Here is a 21,940-nt window from a genome sequence, read left to right as displayed (position 1 = left end):
ATTATCCCTCTATGTTCTCTGCTACTATTTTACAGAATGAATGGCTCTGCTTGAACTGCCAGACACAAAGAGCTCTTTCAGGACAACTGGGTGATATGTCTCCTTCACCTAAGACCTCTCCAGCCAAGCAGCCTATGAAACCAGCACCTACATCTCCTACATCTAGCGCTGTCCCTACCCCTACTTCCCCTATTTCAGAAGATCCTCTTTCCCCTGCATCTAAAGCTCCTGCTGCCTTTGCCGAATCGAGTCCCAGTATTAATCATGCTCAGGCCAAGCAGCCTCAATTGAGCTCAGATAAAACAGTGGATCATAGACAAACAGCACAGGCAGCAGAAGCCACAGCAATAGAGGAAGACCCTGTGTCAGAGAACAAAACAGAGGTACTTGAGCTAAACATGGCCCAGACACCTGATATTTCAGAGAAGGCTGGTACACATGATCAAACACAACAGTCAGACACAACAGATACACCAGCATGCTCCACTGAAAGTTTGATGGAGGTTGAAGAAGTTAGGGCAAAAGTGGAGGAAAGTGTTGAACATTCTAATGCTCCCTCAGATGAGCAGAAATCTGAAATCATGAATACTGGTAAAGAGCTGACAGCAGTGGTAGAAAATGAATCTGTTCCTCTAGAAGAGCAGAGCACAGAAACTCAAGAACAAGAGGCAGAAATTGAAGAAAGTGTAGAAAATTCCAATTCTCCCTCTGATGATCTGACGCTCAAAGGCATAAATACTGGTGAAAAACAGACAACAACTGTAGAAAGTGAGTCAGTTTCCTTGGCAGAGCAGAACATAGAATCCAAAGAACCAAAGACAATAATCAAAGAAAGTGTAGACCACTGTGATTTTCCCTCTGATGAACAGAAGCCTGAATGCATACATACTGGTGAAAAACAGATAACAACTATGGAAAGTGAGTCCATTTCCGTGGTAGAGCAGAGCATAAAATCTAAAGAACCAGAGGCAAAAACTGAAGAAAATGTTGACAATTTCTGTTTTCCCTCCGATGAACAGAAGATGGAAGGCATAAATACTGATGAAACAAATATGGCAATTGCAGAAAGTGAATCTCTTCCCCTGGTAGAGAAAAGCATAGACTCCAAAGTACCGGAGACAAAAATTGAAGAAAGTGTAGACAACTTAAACTCTCCCTCTCATGAAAAGAAGTTTGAAGGCATACATACTAGTGAAGAACAGATGGTAACTGCAGAAAGTGAATCTCTTCCCCTGGTAGAGCAGAGTATAGACTCCAAAGAACCAGAGACAAACATCGAAAAAAGTGTAGACAATTTAAAATCTCCCTCTGATGATCAGAAGCCCAAAAGCATAAATACTGGTGAAAAACAGACATCAATAGAAAGCGAGTCCGTTTCCCAAGAAGAACAGACCATTAAATCTAAAGAACCAAAAGAAAAAAATAAAGACAGTGTAGACAGTTCTAATTGTTCATCTGATGAACAGCAGCATAAAGATATAAAGACTAGTGAAAAACAGATGACAGCTGTAGAAAATGAGTCAAATGCAGAAAGTGAATCTGTTCCCCTGTTAGAGCAGACCATTGAATCCAAAGAACCAGAGGCAAAAATGGAAGAAATTTTAAACAAGTCCTCCTTTCCCTCTGATGATCAGAAGACCGAAAGCAGAAATGCTGGTGAAAAACAGACGTCAGCAGTCGAAAGTGACCCAGTTCCCCTTGTAGAGCATAGAATAGAAGCTAAAGAACCAAGGGCAGATATTGAAGAAAATGTAGGCAATTCCAGTTCTGGTGAACAGAAGCCAGAGAGCATAAATAGTGGTGAAAAACAGATAGCAACTGTAGAAAGTGAGTCAGTTTCCCAAGTAGAACAGAGCAAAAAATCTACTGAACCAGAAGAAAAAATGAAGAAAGTGTAGACACTTCCAATTCTCCATCTGATGAACAGAAGTGTGAAGAAATAAAGACTGGTGAAAAACAGATGGGAACTGTTGAAAATGATTCAATTTCTCTGGTAGGGGAGAGCATAGAAGCTAAAGAAGCAGAGGCAAAAATGGAAGGAAGTTTAAGCAACTCCACCTCTCCCTCTGATGATCCGAAGCCCGAAAGTATAAATACTGGTGGAAAACAGATGTCAACTGTAGAAAGTGAACTAGTTCCCCTGGTCGAGCATAGCATAGAAGCTAAACAACCAGAGGCAAAAATTGGAGAAAATGTGGGCAATTCCAATTTTTCCTGTGATGAACAGAAGCCCAAAAGCATAAATGCTGGTGAGATACAGACAGCACCTCTAGAAAGTGAATCAGTTTGCCTGGTAGAGCAGAGCATAAAATCCAAAGAACCAGAGACAAAAATGGAAGAAAGTGTAGACAATTCAAATTCTCCCTCAGATGAAAAGAACCTTGAAGGCATAAGCACTGGTGAAAAACAGATGGCAACTGTAGAAAGTGAATCTGTTCCACTGGTAGAGCAGAGCATTGAAGAACCAGAAAAAATTGAAGAAAATGTAGGCACTTCCAATTCTCCATCTGATGAACAAAAGCCCAAAGGTATAAAGACTGATGAGAAACAGATAGCAACGGTAGAAAGTGAGTCACTTTCCCTGGTAAAGCAGAGCATGAAATTTGAAGAAACAGAGTCAAAAATGGAAGAAAGTGTAAACAACTCTACCTCTGATGATCAGAAGCCTGAAAGCATAAATACTGATGAGAAACAGACGTCAGCAGTAGAATGTAAACCAGTTCCCGTGGAAGTTCCTGACAAAGAAGCTAAAACACCTAAGGCTAAAATTGAAGAAAGTGAAATCAATTCTGATTCTATCTCTGATGAACAGAAGCCTGAAAGCATAAATACTGGTGAAAAACAGATGGCAACTGTGCAAAGTGCATCAATTTCCCTGGTAGAGCAGTGCATAGAATCCAAACAGCCAGTAGCAAAAATATGTCCACCTAAAAACCCTGATATAGAGCTAGACTCCCTCAGTCCTGTAGCTAATGAGCAGACCACGAACAAAGAGTTAGCAGAAGAAAAGACACCATCTGAATCACATGAATCAGAGATAAAGTCAAGAGATGAGGATAAACTGGGACACATCACTGTAAGTAGGAATCTAACTAGTTACCATAGATGCCATTCATAAGTAGAACACTAGAGAGACAGTAGCATAGCCTTTGTAGTGCTGTGTCATTATATTGTGCAACATTTAAGTGTTCAATGTGTGCAATGTTCAGGGTACAATCACAAACTAATGGAAAAATCACTGTATTTTTTTGCAGACAAACACTGAAGTAACTAGCCAACCTAAAGAAAAGGAAACCCACAAAGAACATGGAGATGAGGCTGTAGTGATGCAAGATAGAGTGACAAGTCCCTCTGATCTAGCTAAACTGGAGAGCACAGTTCTACCTATACTAGAGGCTCAGTCAACCATAGCTGTAAGAGATGATTTGGATAAATCAAATGAAATGGTCAAAGGAAAGCGTCGACTACAAGTGTTACCAATGTCACCTGAACAGAGCTCAGAGGAAGACGGCCAAGGAGAACCACAAGAGAGGAAGGATACCACTGTGACTGCTGCCTCCAACACAGAGCGGAAAAAACTGTCTGTACCAGCTGAACTACAAGATTCATTTGAGGATAGCAGTGAGAGTGAGCATGTATCCCTCCCAAAGAAAGTGGCAGGTGGTGGTGAAAAAGATCCCTCAGACAGCCCTATGTCTGTTGATGAAGAACCGTTAATTCAAACCCAAATTACTGATATGAGTGCAGATGTGACTGCATCACCAAATCATGAGGACAGAGATCAGGAGCAAAAAAGACAACAAGATGGAAAGGAGAAAAGTGAGTCAGGGAGAGGTAGGCGTCTTCTTAAAAATAGCAGCATTAGTCCAGAGGATGCCAATGATGTGAAAAACCTCACTTCTCTCGCTAAATCCTCAGAGGAGGTTGCAACAGGTATTAGGCACTTCAAAACCATTGAGCTAAACAGCACTGCTACTGTTCGGCCAACATTCGACGATGGAGAGCCTGAAAGTCTAACAGATTCTCCTGAAGACCGCTCCAGAGGTGAGGGCTCCTCTAGTCTACATGCTTCCAGCTTTACTCCAGGGACTTCACCTACCTCTCTGTCATCCCTAGATGAAGACAGTGACAGCAGCAGTCCAAGTCATACAAGGTCAAGTGGAGAAGGTAAACAGCACAGGAAGGCAAAGCACCGACAACCTGGCCAGATGTTGCCAACTATTGAGGACTCTTCTGAGGAAGAGGAACTTCGTGAGGAAGAAGAGCTCCTCAGAGAACAAGAAAAGCAGAAGAGCTCAGGGAAAAAATCAAAGAAAGATAAAGAGGACATACGAGCACAGAGGAGAAGGGAGCATCCCAAAACACCCCCAAGCAATCTCTCTCCCATTGAAGATGCCTCCCCAACAGAAGAATTACGTCAAGAGGCAGAGATGGAGGAGATACGAAGATCATCTTGCTCAGATTTCTCACCTAGTATGGAATCTGACCCAGAAGGATTTGAAGTTAACCCAGAGAAAATTGCTGCAGTACAGAAAGTATATCAACTTCCAACATCTGTATGCCTTTACTCTCCTACAGATGAACATCATGGTGACACTCTGTCAAAAGAAGTGACAAGGAAAAAAGCCCTGAAAAGTGCAGATGAAGCCTATGAAGAAATTATGTTAAAAGCTAAGTCCCCCATAATTGAGAGAGTGGAGTTACCACCTTGTAAGGAATCTTTGTATAGTAGTACGTTGATTGAGGATTATGCTTATGAATCTCTTGTTAAGGACAAATGTGATGAGGAAGAAAAGGGTAAAATGCCAGTGCCAGAAAAATCAAAACATTTAAGATCACCAGATGAGGTCTATGAAGATATGATGCAGAAAAAGGAAATTATGCTAAAAGAACAGGACTTGAAACAGTCACAGCCAACAAAGGACATAACACAACCAGAAATAATATTACCACCTCCTGAATGTCATTCTGGTTTCATTCCCACCAGTAGCAGTGTGGCTATAGGCAAAGATGGGAAACCACTATTAGATGCTGAAACTGCCTATGAAGAACTTATGAAGCGACAGAAAGCTGTATTAACACCTGGAACCAGTCCAACACAGCCATGTCCTGATTCTGAAAACTCAATGTTACAGTTTGGAGCACCAGGGAATAATACAGTGATGGACACAGGTTCACAGAAACGTCTCTACCCTATACCAGACCTTAGGGTCATTCAGTGCTCCTCCGGTGAAGAAGAACCTGATGAGGACAGTGGTGCAGATCACACACTTGAAAAGGCTCCAAGTGCACCTGAGATCTTATCAGAAACTCCTATAAAGACAGAGCCCATACAAATTGTTTCCAAAGACCAATATACTGTAGCACCAGCTTCAGAGATAGACATACATTCTGTCCCATCATCTGAAGATACTACATCTTCTAACCATCAAGTAATATCTTCTGAGATACCTGACATTCATTCCTCATTCAGAGATTCCACAACCACAGAAATAGACCAGCATGGTGTGGTTGACTTATCAAAATCTTCTTTCTCTAGTCAGACAAACTTAGATTCCACCTCCATTGTCAGTGTAGCTAAAAAACTGTCTCATCCCATTGTGGTGAGTGTATCACCTTTACCAACTGTACCGCAATACATTCCTTCTGCACCTAGTGTAGTATCAACAGTTCCCCCTGTACCTCCCAAACCAGCAGTATTACGCCGTGGTTTGTCTCAGGAAAAAACAGACATTCCTATGCCTCCTCCCTTGCCACCTCCAACACTGCCGAAGCCAACTCTATATCCAAAAAAGATACCACCTCAGGTTCTTCCACGTTGTACTCCAGTGGGTATGACTACAGGCCCCAGTACTTTGGAAAAACAGTCTGGAGGTACAACACATAAGCCGCATTTTCCACCACCTGTTCCTCCAAAGCCATCCTCCATCCCAGCAGGTCTCACTTTCACTCACAGATCTGGAGAAAGTGTCAAGCCTCCAATAGCTCCCAAGCCAGTGACAATTGTTCACCCACCTTCTCCTCTTCATTCACCAGCTAGACCAACAGTTCTAACCACCGAGTCTGCAAGCATAGCTCTGAATCTAAGTCCCTCTGTAGATAGCAGGCCTGGAACCACATCACCCAAATCCCCTTCATCCCCCAGGCACACCAAAACTTTACATGAAACATATGTAGTTATAACACTGCCATCACAGCCCAGCTCACCAGTAGAAGGCATACAGTCTCAAGCCTCAGCAAGTTGTGATTTTGCATCTCCAACAATGCACCCTCAAGCATCTCCTTATCCACCACAGCAACAGAGCCATACCCAGTCAGACCCACAACAACGAACAACAAAAGTGCCACTTGCATTTACTCGAATCACTGAATCAATAGAAAGTCAAGAAATATGCGGGCCTGAGAAAGTGGTGTCAAGCATGAGTCATGTCTATGAAGCCATATCAGCATCAGCTCAACCACCAGTACCACTAGCTAATGGTGTTGCACAAGTTGTAACCACAGAACTTCAAAGAACAACAGTGTCTGTTGTACATGAAAGAGTGCCATCCATGCCTACCCCAAGTTCCTTCTGGGCTTCGTCTAGTCCAGAGAATCTGAAAACCCAGCCTCAGAATAGCCACATCTATCATGCTGGTGAGGTTGTGGATCTTCGTACCCCAAAAATGGATGCAGATACAGCCATGAAAGGTGTTGACCTGTCATCATCTGAGTCAAGACGACAGTCTGTGGTTACTGAGAGCAGTGCAAGACAAACAAGTGCAGTTCAGTCATCTGTTGTCAATCTCAGCACAGAACCCCCTGCCTCTGTCTCTGTTGTGTCAGACAACATTACCATTGTCACTTGCACAGCCACAATTGCTCATGGTAATGATGCATTTCAGGCCACCTCAATGCCTCTTCAGCTTACAACAGCCAAATCATTTGAGCCAGTTTCTCAAATAATCTACCGACCAGTAGATGCCCAACCAGAGAAACCAATCAATCTGTCCACTAGTGTAGGGAAAGTTCAGACACCTCCTGTTACTGTTGCTCCAACCTTTGTAACAAGTGGTTTTGGTGCAAGTGTCCCTCCTCACTTGGAAACTTGTGTATCTGGAGTAGTAGATCTCACTACAGCAAAGCCTGTTCAGACCATTGTCTCTGTTGACAAATCCACTGCAGAGGTCATGACAGCTGTGATCACTGAAGAGGATGGAAAACCTGTAGATCTGACAGCTGGCAGAAGAGCAGTGTGCTGTGATGTTGTTTACAAGTTGCCATTTGCTGGGAGTTGTACAACCCAGCAGCCCACTCCACTGCCTGAAGACCGCTTTGGCTATCGGGATGACCACTATCAGTATGATCGCTCCCCTTATGGAATGAAAGGTTTCGTTGGTATCAAGCCTTCCATGTCAGACACTAATTTAGCTGAAGCTGGGCTTTTTCTCTACAAGAGCAAAAACAGTTATGATTTCAATGGTGCCATAGAGGGGGCCGTTGATCTTACTTCTGGAAAGATATCTGAGGCAGGTCAGTATGCTGACATTGCAGATCTCTCTGCGAGGTATCATTTTGAATTACCTCCACTTATTCTGGGCTGATATCTTAAGATGTTTTGTGTTTTGTTGCTTTTTGTTTTTGCATGCATTGACTTTTTCTCAGCTCAGCATTTTCTTTTTACACACAGATGCATGTCCCTGCATGCTGTACCCTGTTGTTTTGACTTCCCAGCATCACTAATCTGGCAAGACTCAATGCTTACTCATATCTTTATTAATGTAACCAATGCAGTGTTTCATGGACTGAACCATCTAACTCTGAATTCTTAACAGGTGAGGCAGTGGACTATTCAAGCAGAGTCACAGGGGCATATTCTGGCATGACAATTCCACAGTTCTCCCAAACCAGAATCACATCTGCTACTGGAACGCCCTTTGTAGTCACAAGTGTATTGAGATCCTCCAATGGTATTGTCTATTCCTCAGTAGCAGCCCCAATCCCATCCACTTATGCAATCACCACACAGCCTGGATCAATCTTCAGTGCAACATACAATACCCTGTCTGGAATGCATACAAGTGACACTATGCCATCATTATCATCTCTTCAAAACCAACCTATTACCAGGTCTCAGAGTTTTGTATCCACATTGGTCACCACTACAGCAGAGGTACAAGAGCGACAGCCTCTAAACCTAGAAATTGTTGCAACAAAGGGTATTATTTCATCTGCTCTCTCTGAGGTTACACCTACAGTAGCCACAGTAGGTACCTTAGACTCATATACTGATGCATCTTTGGAAGCAATTGCTGCCTCCCTAGAGGCGTTATCATCTCCTATGGTGCCTGGTGATGGGCAGTACCAGATGGAACGGGAATTACTAGAAATGGAGAAAATGAAGCAGCAGCGGCTGGCTGAAGAGCTGGAATGGGAGCGTCAAGAGATTCAACGATTTCGTGAACAGGAGCAGATGATTGTACAAAAGGAGCTAGAGGAACTTCAAGCAATGAAACAGCAGATCCTTTGCCAGCAAGAAGAAGAAAGGCAGGCCCACCTCATGATGCAAAAGGAGACCTATGCCCAACAACAACAACAACTAGAACAGATCCAACGCTTGCAGGAGCAACTGAGACAACAACTTGAGGAGCAGAAGTTAAGGCAGATGTATCCAGGAGATGCAACAGATGCAGCCAGACAGGAAGCATTGCTTAGTATTGCGGAAAGCAGAAAGATTATGGATAGTGGTGTCCAAACAGATGAAGAAGACAATACTGAACAAACATACACATCAGGGAGGAAGAAGAGGGCTGTGAAGAAAAGTGTAGATAGCAGTGTCCAGACAGATGATGAGGACCAGGATGAGTGGGAGGTCCCAGCTCGAGCTAGACGTAGTAGGCCCAGAGGAGTGAAGTACAGTACAGCGGAATGTGGGGGACAGGTGTCAGTTCAGGCTCTCACAGAGATTTCTGTGCAAACAGATTCAGGTACTGTGAAGGGACATTCAGTGCAGGTTGATGCAAGATTGGAGTACTCAGATTCTGACAGAAGCTCCTCCCCACAGAGAGACAGAAGACGCCCAACTCCCTTAGAGTTAGGACAATCCTCTAAACTCAAAGTGGACTCCACTTCCCTCCAGGTGGTTCCCGTCCCTCCCAAATCCCCCAAAGTCCTGTACTCTCCTATATCACCATGTGTGTCCCCTAGCAAGTCCCTAGAGTTTGTGTCTTATGATAAATCTTTAGGAGACACAAGTCCACAGAGAATTCATGCAGCTGCTGCAGACCCATCAAAAGCTCAGCCTATCAACTCTAGAACACCAAAGATAATGCAGAGGTCGATGTCGGACCCTAAACCCATGAGTCCAACTGGTGAGGACAGAGCCACGGCGATTTTCCAGCATACAGATGATCATACTGTGAGTGCTCTTAATGTATTACACTGAAAAGCCAACAAGCCAATTAATGGCTTAATGCATATTGCCATTGCACACTTGGGGTACAAGTCTGGCTGCAGAGGGTAAGTGATAATGAGAACGTAACTCACGTCAAGGCGGGGACTCTGAAATGGGCGAGACCTCTTTGTTGAAGTGAATGTAAATAAAGCAAATACATCTGCCTAGCGATCTGTCGGCAAATCATTACAAACATTATCCTAACAATGGGACATTCTGCTGCCCTATGTGAAAAACTAAGCAGGACTGTAAGCTATAGCCAAAATACCTAGGCTTATATATATATATATATATATATATCATTAACACATCATGGTATGGTGTCCAAACAGTATATAATTGTATGATTAAAGTAATGTGTTAAATTGATATTTGGAGTTCAGAGAGGTTTCATGTCATTATTCAAACTAATCTCTCATCTCAACTTCATGCGTGATGATCATGATGATGATGCGTTAATTAAAAAATGCCTGTCTAACCAAACTGAGAGTTCATGATATTATTAGAATAATAGAAGGTCAAAACCATTGCTTGCTGGTGCTCCTGCTTTACTATTAGCCTATATTCCCACCCTCTGTTTCCAATAAGATAGGCTACACCATTTTGCTGGTATCTAGTAGGCTGTGCAAACGATTGCCTTTTTGTAAGTTCCAAATATATGAATCGCTTGATAAAACAGAACAACCTTGAAGTCTATGGCTTGGCACCCACACTTAAATCAGGTAGGCAGTAGGCCTAGTTGTGTAATTTCTCTTTAGACTATTTGATATTAGTCCCCTCTCTTCCATTCATACAGTAAGTGCTTTATTTGGAAAATAGTAGGTGCATTGAGGCACTTGAAAGTATCGTCACTTATTCTAAAACATTATCCAAAACCCTAAAAAGTTGACAATATTATTTCCAACCATAACCTATCCACAGACAGTAGGCGTAATATAGTATTTCAATGTATGACCAACATATATAAAACCAATTATCAAAACTTGCAGTGTTGTCAGTTAATTCATCCAGTCCATTTATCTCTTTTTACACGCCTTTCCAATTACTAGTAATGGCAGACGAGGATAGAATATATTAAGGTCAATCATTTTTTGGCATCACAGAGTAGGCTAGGCTATATCGTAACGAGATTCCATTGGAGATTAAATGTGATTCAGAGCGACTCATATAATTAACATCACATATGTTTTACTATCGATTAACAAAGTAACCGCCAGGTCGGATGTGAAACAAATGGGTCTGAAAAGCAACAACCATGTTTTCGTGAAATGAATTGCTTGGAAGAGCAGAATAAATGCTATGTATTATTATTAAAAAGTATTCAGAACATTTGCACAACAATATAGAGATTGTAAATGCTACTGTAAGATTGTCTGACGCATTCCATTTAAAGGTATAACTCAACAATGGTATTGGTTGGCTTTAACCAAATATTTTATTAAATAACATAGGCTTGACTCTGCCCACCTCGTGTGTCTGTGCCCCTACAGGGGGCAGTGCCCTTTCAAATAAAATTTGTTCCCCCTAGTGTGACCACCACATAGGCTATTACGTTTCTATTCTGTTGCTATTTCACGTACTGTAGATATGGTCTTCTCTCGTTAGTTAGGTTACATGCAGCAGTAGAAAACTCGCATAACCTCTCCTTGTCCCACTCACACACACACACACAAACACACACACACACACACACAACGGAGGCTCCCCTCCGTAGTCTAGGCTACTTGAATCAGAACAATTCAAGATTGTTGCAGCACAGAATGACAGTTCAGTTCAGTGTTCACTAAAAGTTAGCATTATCAACCCTCCAGCGCAAATTAAGTTCAATAGGCTACTCATGCATGCAAATGAACTAGTTTGTTCTTATCCCAACAAAGTCAATCGTGGAGATAAAATTCGTTAGACATGCAAAGTTATCAGCAGTTAGCAACATGCATGTAAGAGCCTTAGGTACAAGGTAGCTAAACACCCAACAGCTGGGTCTCTACTCACGGACACTAGGCCAACTCGTGGTCATGATTAAGCTATCATTAAGCTATCAATTCATCAACTGTGATGTGAAATATTTGTGCCGCCATCGTCCCCAATAAAAAAAAAAAATGGTGCCCCTTTGGAAATCAAAAAGTCCCCTCTATCACTGTACTCTGCAGCCAAGGTCTGACCAGATTGCAAGCATCATAACAAAGGGTCTGAAGTATGTAAATTAGATATTTCAGTCTTTTATTTTTAATAAATTTACAAAACACACCAAACACCTGTGTTTTTGTGGAGTATTGGAGCATTGTGTGTAGATTGATGAGAAAAAAACATGAATTTAATCTATTTAAAGATGAGTATGAAACATAGCAAAATGTGGAAAACTTGAAAGGGTCTGAAAACATTTTTGGTCATACTGTATGTATGAGGGGATCAGATAAAAAAAATATATGAATAAAAATTCTAACTGTGTTTTTTTTTTTATTTACAGGGTAAGTCATCACCCATTAGTACCCCATCTGGAACACAGAAGAAAGTAAAGAGAACCCTTCCCAACCCACCATCAGAGGAGGAGACAGGCACACCTGGCCAGACAAACTATAGTACTGCATCTGCCCGTCGACGCCTCTGCCGAAGCACCAACATGGCCCGTGCCAAAATCCTGCAGGACATTGATAGGGAATTGGACTTAGTGGAACGTGAATCCTCGAAACTTCGTAAGAAGCAGGCAGAATTAGATGAGGAGGAGAAAGAGATTGATGCCAAACTCCGCTACTTGGAAATGGGAATCAACCGCAGGAAGGATGCCCTCTTGATAGAACGGGAAAAACGGGAGAGAGCATATCTGCAGAGTGTGGCTGAGGACAGGGATTACATGTCTGACAGTGAGGTCAGCAACATCCGCGAGACACGGCGTGGAGGTGGTGGGGAGGAAGCAGGTGGACATGGATTGGAAAGACCTCACACGGCCCCTCAATCTGAGTTAGAGCAGTTTGTCCCACCACAGACCAAACAAGAGGCTCAGTATGGCAAGTACTCTCAGTACCAGTACCCACAACAGACCCTGTACCAGCATTCTTTGTACCAGTCTCAACAACCGTATCAGTCCCAATCTATCTATTCCTCTGTGCCATCCCTCACAGCTTCCCAACAGCAGAGTTACCATCAGATGCTCTTACTGCAGCAGAAGGCTAGACAGCAGGCTGCTCTCCTTTCTGAATTGGATGCCACTAAGATGGCCACCAACTATGATGTCATTCGGAGTCAACCAGATGCCTCCTCCTATCTAGGTGGAAAATATGGTAGCCATTTGGACCTCCGCTCTTTAGAAGAACGTGGGGGTAGCATTGCTGGGAGTCCAATGTCTAATGTGTCAAGTGATTCCTTCTACACAGATGTGGAACACCATCAAACCCCCAGGAGCTACTTACTCCTGGAGGATGCTGCAGAGCTCACAAAGGCATCATCTGGCCTCTCCGACTCCACTTATACTCTTGCAGAGAAAGAACTTGCTAAAGCAGAGCGTCTCCTAAGGCGAACTGCTGCAGATGTGGGAACAGATTACCTTGAAAGTTCTACAAGGCTTAATGCCTATGCAAAGACCCAGGAAGATGAAGATGCCATGGAGGAACCTTATGAGCTAAAGCTACTAAAACAACAACTGAAACAGGAGTTCCGAAGAAGCACTGCTGGAACAGAGAGCCTTGAGCAACTGGCTGGTCTCCCACACCACTACTACACCCCTGGTTCAGGTGTTTCCAGCAGTTCTTACAGACCATTCTCCAAGACTGAGAAGTACAGTATTAGCAGACTGACTCTAGAAAAGCAGGCTGCAAAGCAGCTTCCAGCTGCCATCCTCTATCAGAAACAGAAACCCCCCTTGATAGACCCTAAGCTTGGCAAGTACTCTTCCACTTTCCAGGATACCAGGACCCTTGACACAGACTACACTAGCTACCTTGGATCTAGTGCTGCCTCCCCCCAGGTCAAGCAGGCTACTACAGGATGAAATCACCTTTGGACTCCGCAAGAACATTGCAGAACAGCAGAAGTACCTAGGTTCTAATATGAGTAATAATCTTGCAGGGTCCCTCAATGTGGGTCAGAGCCTTAACCTCAGCTCTGGTGTGCGGACCTCCTTAGGAGAGGATTCGTCTTACCCCAGTGGTAGTAGATCACGCCCTTCCTCTAGGCCATCTTCTGTCTATGGCCTGGACTTATCCCTCAAACGAGATATCTCCAGCTCCTCTCTGAGGCTAAAAGCAGAAAGTGAGGCTTCAACTGACACTTCAGCCTATCAGACTCCTTCTGGCAGAACAAAGCCTACAAGTTTGCCAATTGTTCCTGGAGGAAGAGGACGTATTCCAATTGTGGCCCAGAACTCGGAAGAGGAGAGCCCTCTGAGCCCTGTAGGCCAGCCAATGGGCATGGCGCGAGCATCTGCAGGACCCCTTCCACCTATATCTGCTGACTCCCGGGACCAGTTTGGGTCTTGCCTCTCTTTGCAAGACTCCCAGCAGCAGCACCTGAGAGATGAGCAGACAAGAGGTCGTGGTTATGTGCTCATGGATGACCTACAAGGCACCATGTCAGAGAGTGAAGGTAAATCTCTTCTGTTTACAATTTTCTGGCTGTGGCACAGCGCACATCTCACACAGCAATGTTTCAACACAGCTAATTCACAGCATCACATGCTCAATTTGCATAATGCATTCTATCAAGGAACTTTCACTTTCTGAGTTTATTGTTTTTTTTAATTTTATTTATTATTTCAGTGCTAAGAAATGTGTCTGCTTGCATGCATTATGATTTGTCTTCAGATAAATTGCTTCCTTCATTTGAAACCTTTTTTCTGTAAGCTTTGTGCATGTTTGTGTTTTAGACTGGATTAATAATCAATCATTGTGTGCTGCATGTTTTATATCCCTATCAACCTGCATGTAGGAAGATAATTTTCCTACATTTATTTCTGTCTAGACTATGTGTTATCTCAGGGACAGAATATCTCTTAATCATTAGAATGTAAACTTTGATAAACTTGTGATATAATAATAGAGAACAAATGAGTTTAAACCAGGTTAAATATTACATAATATGGTTTTATAATATGTTGGTATAATAATATATAACATATAGTCTCACAGAAGTATATTTTTGATTTCTTTTGACAATTTTACACCCTCTAATATGTGTTTGTTCATTTAATAAATACTTCTAATATTATTTTGCATGTGTTTCATTTGCAATGACAACATTCAGATGTTCAGATGTTCCTGTGCTAAAGAAATGAGTTTGATTATTGCATTCTTGCATGGCATGGTATTGCTTGACATGCTTATTTATTTAGTTTGCTTTCCTCTAAATCATATTACCTTATATTTGCAACACATTTGCTTACACATCTCTTTTTTTCCTTGCTTGTTATCATCTGATGCCATGATCACATGGTGATTTTCAAGCAAACATGATCACAAACCCTACGTATTTTCTGATTCTGACATTCAGAAAATGTTTGCAAAATTAAGTCACACACACATACACATCCTGTATGCTTGGAATTGAAAGCATATATTGAATATTTGAATGTGCTGGACTAATGATATTGTACACATCATATGCCATGTTATGCTATATAAATGTTAACACATTTAACATAGTTACATCACTGTACGGAAGGATTTGAACCAGGGGTGTCAAACATAAGGCCCGTCAGCAGGTTTCATACGGCCCCCAAGATGTTTTGGGTAGGAAGGGAAAATGAGAAAGAAAAGATATCCACATCCAGAGGTCTTCAACAATTTGTAATAAGTAATTTCTGTGATAAATTGATTCAACCTAGAACTACAAACCATCCTCAGGAAGGAAGAGGCCAAAAAACTGACATGGAAGGAAGGTATTTCAAGAAAGAGTATGAAATGATGTCAGTAGATGATTTGTAGCCTACTTGTTTGCTCATAAGTGGGTATAGTAAAGGAGTATATCATCAAACAACAATCTGATACCAATGCAGAGAAATGAAAATGACCATTGACGGCCCCCACGAGGTCTCATTACAACAAATCCGGCCCACTGCATAATATGAGTTTGACACCCCTGATTTGAACAAAGATGTTTGCCTGAAAATATCAAAGGTGGTATGTTAACGTACCACCATGGGTAGTAGTGTCTCATGGTAGACAGCATGAGACCCTGTACCACCATGTGCAATCTCTCACAAATGATCTGTGTTTTCTCAAGTTTGGATATTGAAATTGTAAATGTGTCCACATCATCAATGTGTTGCAAATGATGCCAGCACATTATAAATGTTTTATAAGGCAGTGTTTGTTAATCCAGGTTTCTGTGGACAACACACCACCACCATCATGCATTTACATTGCATATGGAAGCCTTTAGTGGCAAACCATTTAGTGTCTGTTTCCCATAATTTATGTTGATGCCATACACCACAAAACAGATGACTGTCCACAACACACTAGTCCTGTGGGTAAAGGTTCTCAGTCATAGATGTAACAGATACAGTTGAAAACATATGTTGCATTTCTCAAAGCTGCCGAATTGCTACAGTATTCACATCCATGTTTCAGTAGCTACTGTACTGTATATTAACTACAGTTGCTACATTTGAAGACTTTGGTTCCAAAACGCTATATCCTCCATTTTAATGCATTTTTATAAATATTTTGTTTTCCAGGTAATTTTAGTACAACTGTAATTGGGTATTGTTACTCAATCAAAACAATATAATTGTTATTTTATTGATATTACCTGAAATACACAATTAAATGACATGACATTTTAATGTTTTTAAATATGTAGATACAGTATAGCGTTTTGGAACCAAACTCTCTGTAATAAACTCTCATTTATTACATTGGATGTCAAATCCCTTCCAGAGGAGAGAAGATACAGACAAAACAAGCAATCATTGAGAGCCCAAATCTGAGGCACATCAAGTGTGCAGGTCAATGTAAACAGTTTCACAATGAGACCTGAGTCTTTATATATATATATATATATATATATATATATATATATATATATATATATATATATATATATATATATATATATATATTGAAAATAGGCTGCTTAAGAAACCTCCATGAGAAGCCACAATAACTCACTCACCATGCAGATTCATCTCCAGTTAAAGGAGAATGGCAGCAATTTTTCACATAGATTTCTGTTTCTCAATGTCACCATTTACTGTCGGTAGGAAATAAAAACATGACCCCAGAGTGTAGCACTGTAGCTGTTTGCTGCAGAATCTCAAGCTACTGTAGGTAGAACAGATTATTATTTTTGTTCTAAATCCGTACCGACAGTACTTGGTGACCTCGAGAAACAGATCTATGTGAAAAATTCGCCGGAATTCTCCTTTAACAGCCATGCTATATTATTTAAAGCATGGTTCACTCTAAATTAGTGTTTTTCAAACTTTTTCAGACCAATGACCACTTTACCAATACTAAAACAAATACTCAAAGACCACCCAACTCCCTAAATATCTGAATAAAATAGGCCAATAGAATATTACACAATACTCTCTTAACTATTTTCATCAAACTCGCTGAACCATTTTCATCAAGTCTTTGCACTTTGTTGTGTTAGAGGTTTCATTTGATTTTCTTTTAAACAACCCTGTCCTGACTATTTTATTTTTTTAAGTACCAACTGACTACATAGGTGACACAAAACTGTTGGCTTGTTGAAGTCTGCCAGGACCACTAAATCTGAAGATTACTGTACTTAAGTATGATTGAGTATCTGTACTTTACTTGAGTATTAATATTTTTGGAAACTTTGACTTTTACACCACTACATTTGAAAAACAAATACTGTACTTTTGACTCCACTACATTTGAAATCAATGTAACAAGCATCAAGTCAAGTCAAGTGGGTTTCAACAATAAAACACTGTATATAGTGAGACGAAACAACGTTTCGCCATAGATCAAGTGGTATTACATTTAACATATTAAAAAACAACATTTTACACAGGCTACAATTAGTGCACACACATTATTGATTTACATAAAGCATGAAGTACTCGTTACTTTTAACCACATTTTATTCTTTAAATGCAATAATGTGATAGACCATCTTGAAGTTCATTTTTTCAATTTGAACTTGGCTGAATTGGCTGTGGTAATGATGGTGATAACAGATTCTTCATCAGAACATCTTCGATGTAGCCTGGGAGGACCCAGACAAACCTGTTAGCAATTGAGATTTGAGAAGTTCTCTGGTGTTAACCAGGCTATCTTCCATGATCATTGTCAAATTCGAATGAAATTAGACAACCACCTGATATACACCACATAGCTATATCTTTAGCCTACATCATTAAATGATAAATAATCTACTTATAATTAAGTTATCTGGTTTTGTATTCGGCATTGAGAATGTTTTAGATTTGTGAACAGAGAATGAATAATTATTTAAATTATATTATTGCATCCATTTCAACAGTTGCAAAGTTATACAAATAGGTAAAATGTTTTTGTTAGATGTAAGGAACTAAAGGTCTGTTCAAGTCCTATAACTGACCAAAGGATGTACAGTATACCCCATCAATGGCCAAATAAACATATCATTACAATACATTAAAAAGGAAAAAAGTACTTCTGTACTAGAGTTTAGTAAAAATCTGACTGTGAAAAGTGTCCACCATCTTTTAAAAGATGAAACAGGATATTTTTCAGTAGAAAACATATTCTTTCTTTAATTTATCCAAATATTTAAAAATGGACAACACACATTAACTTGCACATCAATCAATTGGTTTCTCACACACCAAAACCCTGGCCCTTTTAAAAGAGCGCCAGTGGGTGTGGTCCAATTAACTCAAGTAGCAATTAATTACCCACACCTGCAGACAATTAGTCTGCTAACACACTGACAGGAACATGTGCAAAAGTGCAAATTCAAAACAGTGTCCTAAAACAGGGAAGATGTAGTCAATATAGTTGAATCCCAAAGTGAGCCCTGAGGCCTAAGGACTAAAGACTCACAGACTTAATTGATCTCAGGTGCTGAGCGAGTGTGTGAGGCCACATGGGCTCAGATAGGCATACATGGGATTGGGACAGCACAATTACATGTTCCTTGGCAATGTTTAATAACAAAGATGCTTCTGACACTTGTACCATGCAAGTGTGACGTGCTGTTGTTTACCTTTGTAATTTCCGGATTTCCCCATGGTCTCCACGGTAAACGTCACAACACTTTGAACTGTGGGTAATTCCATTTGGTGAAGTTTGCACTGATGCAGACTCATGGAAAGGGCTCGGTAAGTGTGTACTTAAACCCTCACGCCCTATGAAATGCGACATTGGGACAGCCCTAAGCCCTTATGAATTTTGCGAGAACGCACAGCAAAGTCTGTGAGTCTGGACTTTGGGATTGGCCCCATCTCCACACTGACTTTCACTGGAGTTATATTTGACAAGGTGTATCTATACTGTCACTTAAGTAAAGGAATTGTGTAATTCGTCCACCTCTGCTCACAACTTTGCTTTGGAGTCACTCATATAGTGCCTCATAATGTCTTGGAACTGCTATGGACTAATTCTGAATGCACTTATCAAGTACGAAGACTACATGCAGTACAGTACACTTCCTCTCCACAACACCATCATTGATTTACCATAGCATCTATTCAGATTAACATATCTGCAGTGATTCATCAATGGCACTATTTTAACCATTTTGACCACATATTTGTCTTTGACCCCCATTTGATATCATTGAAACTATTTAGAAACATTTAATAAATATTGAAATAATTGTTTGGTCAAATATAAAATGATTTTCCTTCACCCAATATCTTTGAAGCGTACCAACTACATCGGGAGGAAACAGATTGGTTCATGAAGCCTCAAGATGGCCGGCACGAAAATTGCCATAGCCCAGACAGGAGACAGGTGACCATTCTGACACTTACAACACACACACACACACACACACACACACACACACACACACACACTTGCACAGACAAACAAAAGAGCATTTGGTTATTTAATGAAATGTTAACTGTATTCTTTAGATGAAATCTATGCACTTCGCATTTCCTCATGTGCGTGTCAAACTCCAGAGAGACCCTAAGGATCGTAGTGTGTCAGGTAACGCAACTTTCCACATGGCACACTCCATTACCAAACTCATACACATTGGCACACTTTGTTACTTCCACAGTCAATATCTGGGTTTCCATTCAACTCATTTGCATATGCATGCACAATCATGACAAATCAGCTAAAGGACATGCGTGTCTGCAAGTGTTTCCATTTATGGTTTTATTCAAATTAAAAACGACATTGTTGTAAACAGCTGTGGGATGAAAACTTAAGGCTGTTAGGGTAACATTTATGAAAACTCATGATAAAACTGCAACAAAGCATATTACAGTTTTTTTACGATTGCTTAAACACTAAAATCAAAAGTATTCCACAAATAACTAAACCTTACAAGGAGCAAAACATCAGCATAGATGCGATATAGTGAGTAACTGATTCAAACATAATCTGATCATAATATATATATATATATATATATATATATATATATATATATATATATATATATATATGTGTGTGTGTGTGTGTGTGTGTGTGTGTGTGTGTGTGTGTGTTTGTGATATGTCAACAAAATAGAGTTTTGATAAATAATTATATAGTTTTGACTGAAGTGTTTCATTTTACGAAAGAGCTAAGGGATTCTGCTAATTGAGTGTAGTGTTTTGAAAAAACTGTTTTCAAAATTGTGCTTAAGCAATTGAAAAAAAAATATATATCGCAATAAGCCCTTTTAGAACATTGATTACAGTGATTTTAGGGTAACATGGTTACTACAAAAACCTGGCAAGGAACACAAGAACAAAAATGAAATATTTTGTCAACATCAATGACCATTCCTTTGGCAAACGAAGTAGTTGTCCAACAATATTGGTTGCCAAGCTCAAACAGACGCAGCACCTACATTTTTTGTAGCATAGTAACAATGCGCAAAGTAAACAGCTTCGTGGTTTAGAGCGTGGTCATAATCAAAGACCGGACCTCTCTATTTTAGAATATAATTTTTATTCACGTAAGAATGCTTTCATTTATGCTAAATTAAAGTGTTTCAGCCGGGATGTCTTATTTGAATGGTGAAATTGTGCATTAAAAAGTTGGATGGAAACCCTAATCTAATCCTACCAGATGTATGAAGTGTTCATGGTGCATTTCCCCTCCCTATTGAAATTCAATTAACATGAAGCTTCTCCATAGGCAATGGCTTAGGCATACGTGTGGTGGGAGGTAAGGACGTCCCTGGAGCTAATGGGGAGATCGGAGCATATGTTGCCAAAGTTCTCCCTGGAGGTGCTGCTGAACAGACTGGAAAGATTGTAGAGGGTAAGGAGACTCAGGAATCACTAAATTAAATTCATTAAATTCACGTTTATATTAGTTGTTTAAGTCACAGAGAGTCCAAAACTATGCTTTGTAGCCCATGATATAAAAAAACAGAGTATCTGTGCAGTAGTCCTTTCTAAAGAAAGTAAATGAAAATTCACTAATACGAGAAAATACATTTATGCAAAAAAGTATACAAAGCTAAAACCATGCTTAATTCCATGAATTCTCAGTTTTATGTTCTGCACAGCAAACTCTGGCTAGTGCCTTTTGATTGTCTTGAGGTCTAAAATAAGCACAAAAACCCAAAGCTCAGCAGTTATAAGTACAGTAGGCCTACTTAACTTAAAAATGACAGAATAGAGAATCGTTTTTACCTTGTTGAATGAGGTTTGGTGAATGGCCTCAAAGCTACCATGAATGGGAAACACGGCTGTTTCCTTATTATTATGTACAGTAAATCTCGGACTTTGAAATGACCACGAATCTGAACAAAGACAAATTGTGACAAATTCCTCTGATTATTGCCTCACTCCACACATTGGGCCCTATTATGACAGCCTAAAACGCATGGTCACTGGTGAATACATAAGGGATAACGGCCGCCGAGGTGTCCTGTTATACGGAATTAATGGACGAGGGGCAAAGAACTCCCTGACGCGCAGCGGAGTTGCCTTTGCCCAAGTCCATTAATTCCGTATAACTGGACACCTCGGCGGCCCACTTATCACCCGGTTGCCACTGCAAAGCAAAGAAACACGCGGTTCCGTTTAAAAAGAAGCTCACTAGTTCAGCTTGTTGTACAACTTTGGTTGGCCCTATAACAGCGATAGCATGGACAGTTAGCGTGTTTACAGTTGATTCCATTGTTGCGAAGCCTGCCTTCAGGCTCAACCGTCTTCCTACTATCGTTGTTATAGTTACCATTCATAAGCATTGATATGGAACGGCAATTAAACTTTTTTTTACCAGATCTACTTCATAGGTGTTCCGTTATTCAGAATTAAAAGCCACCCCTCCAGCCAATCAGAAAAGAGTATTTCTTCTCTCCGGGTGATAACGGTAGTTTAAACAAATTTCGGGGTTTGTCCAATCAGTATTGGGTGTGGTTTAGTTATGAAACATTATG

General features: G+C 40.6%; 1 protein-coding gene across 1 annotated transcript in view; it reads left to right on the top strand.

Moving 5' to 3' along the window:
• The window catches only part of LOC125311032 (protein piccolo-like), a 73,342-nt gene that overhangs the window by 14,600 nt on the left and 36,802 nt on the right, over positions 1 to 21,940 (top strand). The window contains 8 exon segments of the mRNA XM_048268842.1: positions 36 to 383; positions 3,255 to 7,512; positions 7,815 to 9,397; positions 11,901 to 13,387; positions 13,389 to 14,011; positions 19,250 to 19,338; positions 19,464 to 19,539; positions 20,686 to 20,811. Coding sequence (XP_048124799.1) covers positions 36 to 383; positions 3,255 to 7,512; positions 7,815 to 9,397; positions 11,901 to 13,387; positions 13,389 to 14,011; positions 19,250 to 19,338; positions 19,464 to 19,539; positions 20,686 to 20,811 — 8,590 coding nt within the window.

This window comes from Alosa alosa, chromosome 17, assembly GCF_017589495.1.
Source record: "Alosa alosa isolate M-15738 ecotype Scorff River chromosome 17, AALO_Geno_1.1, whole genome shotgun sequence".
NCBI classification, from domain to species: Eukaryota; Metazoa; Chordata; class Actinopteri; order Clupeiformes; family Clupeidae; genus Alosa; species Alosa alosa.
The sequence above is the reverse complement of the archived record's forward strand: the minus strand, read 5'-3'. Positions and strand labels throughout refer to the sequence as shown.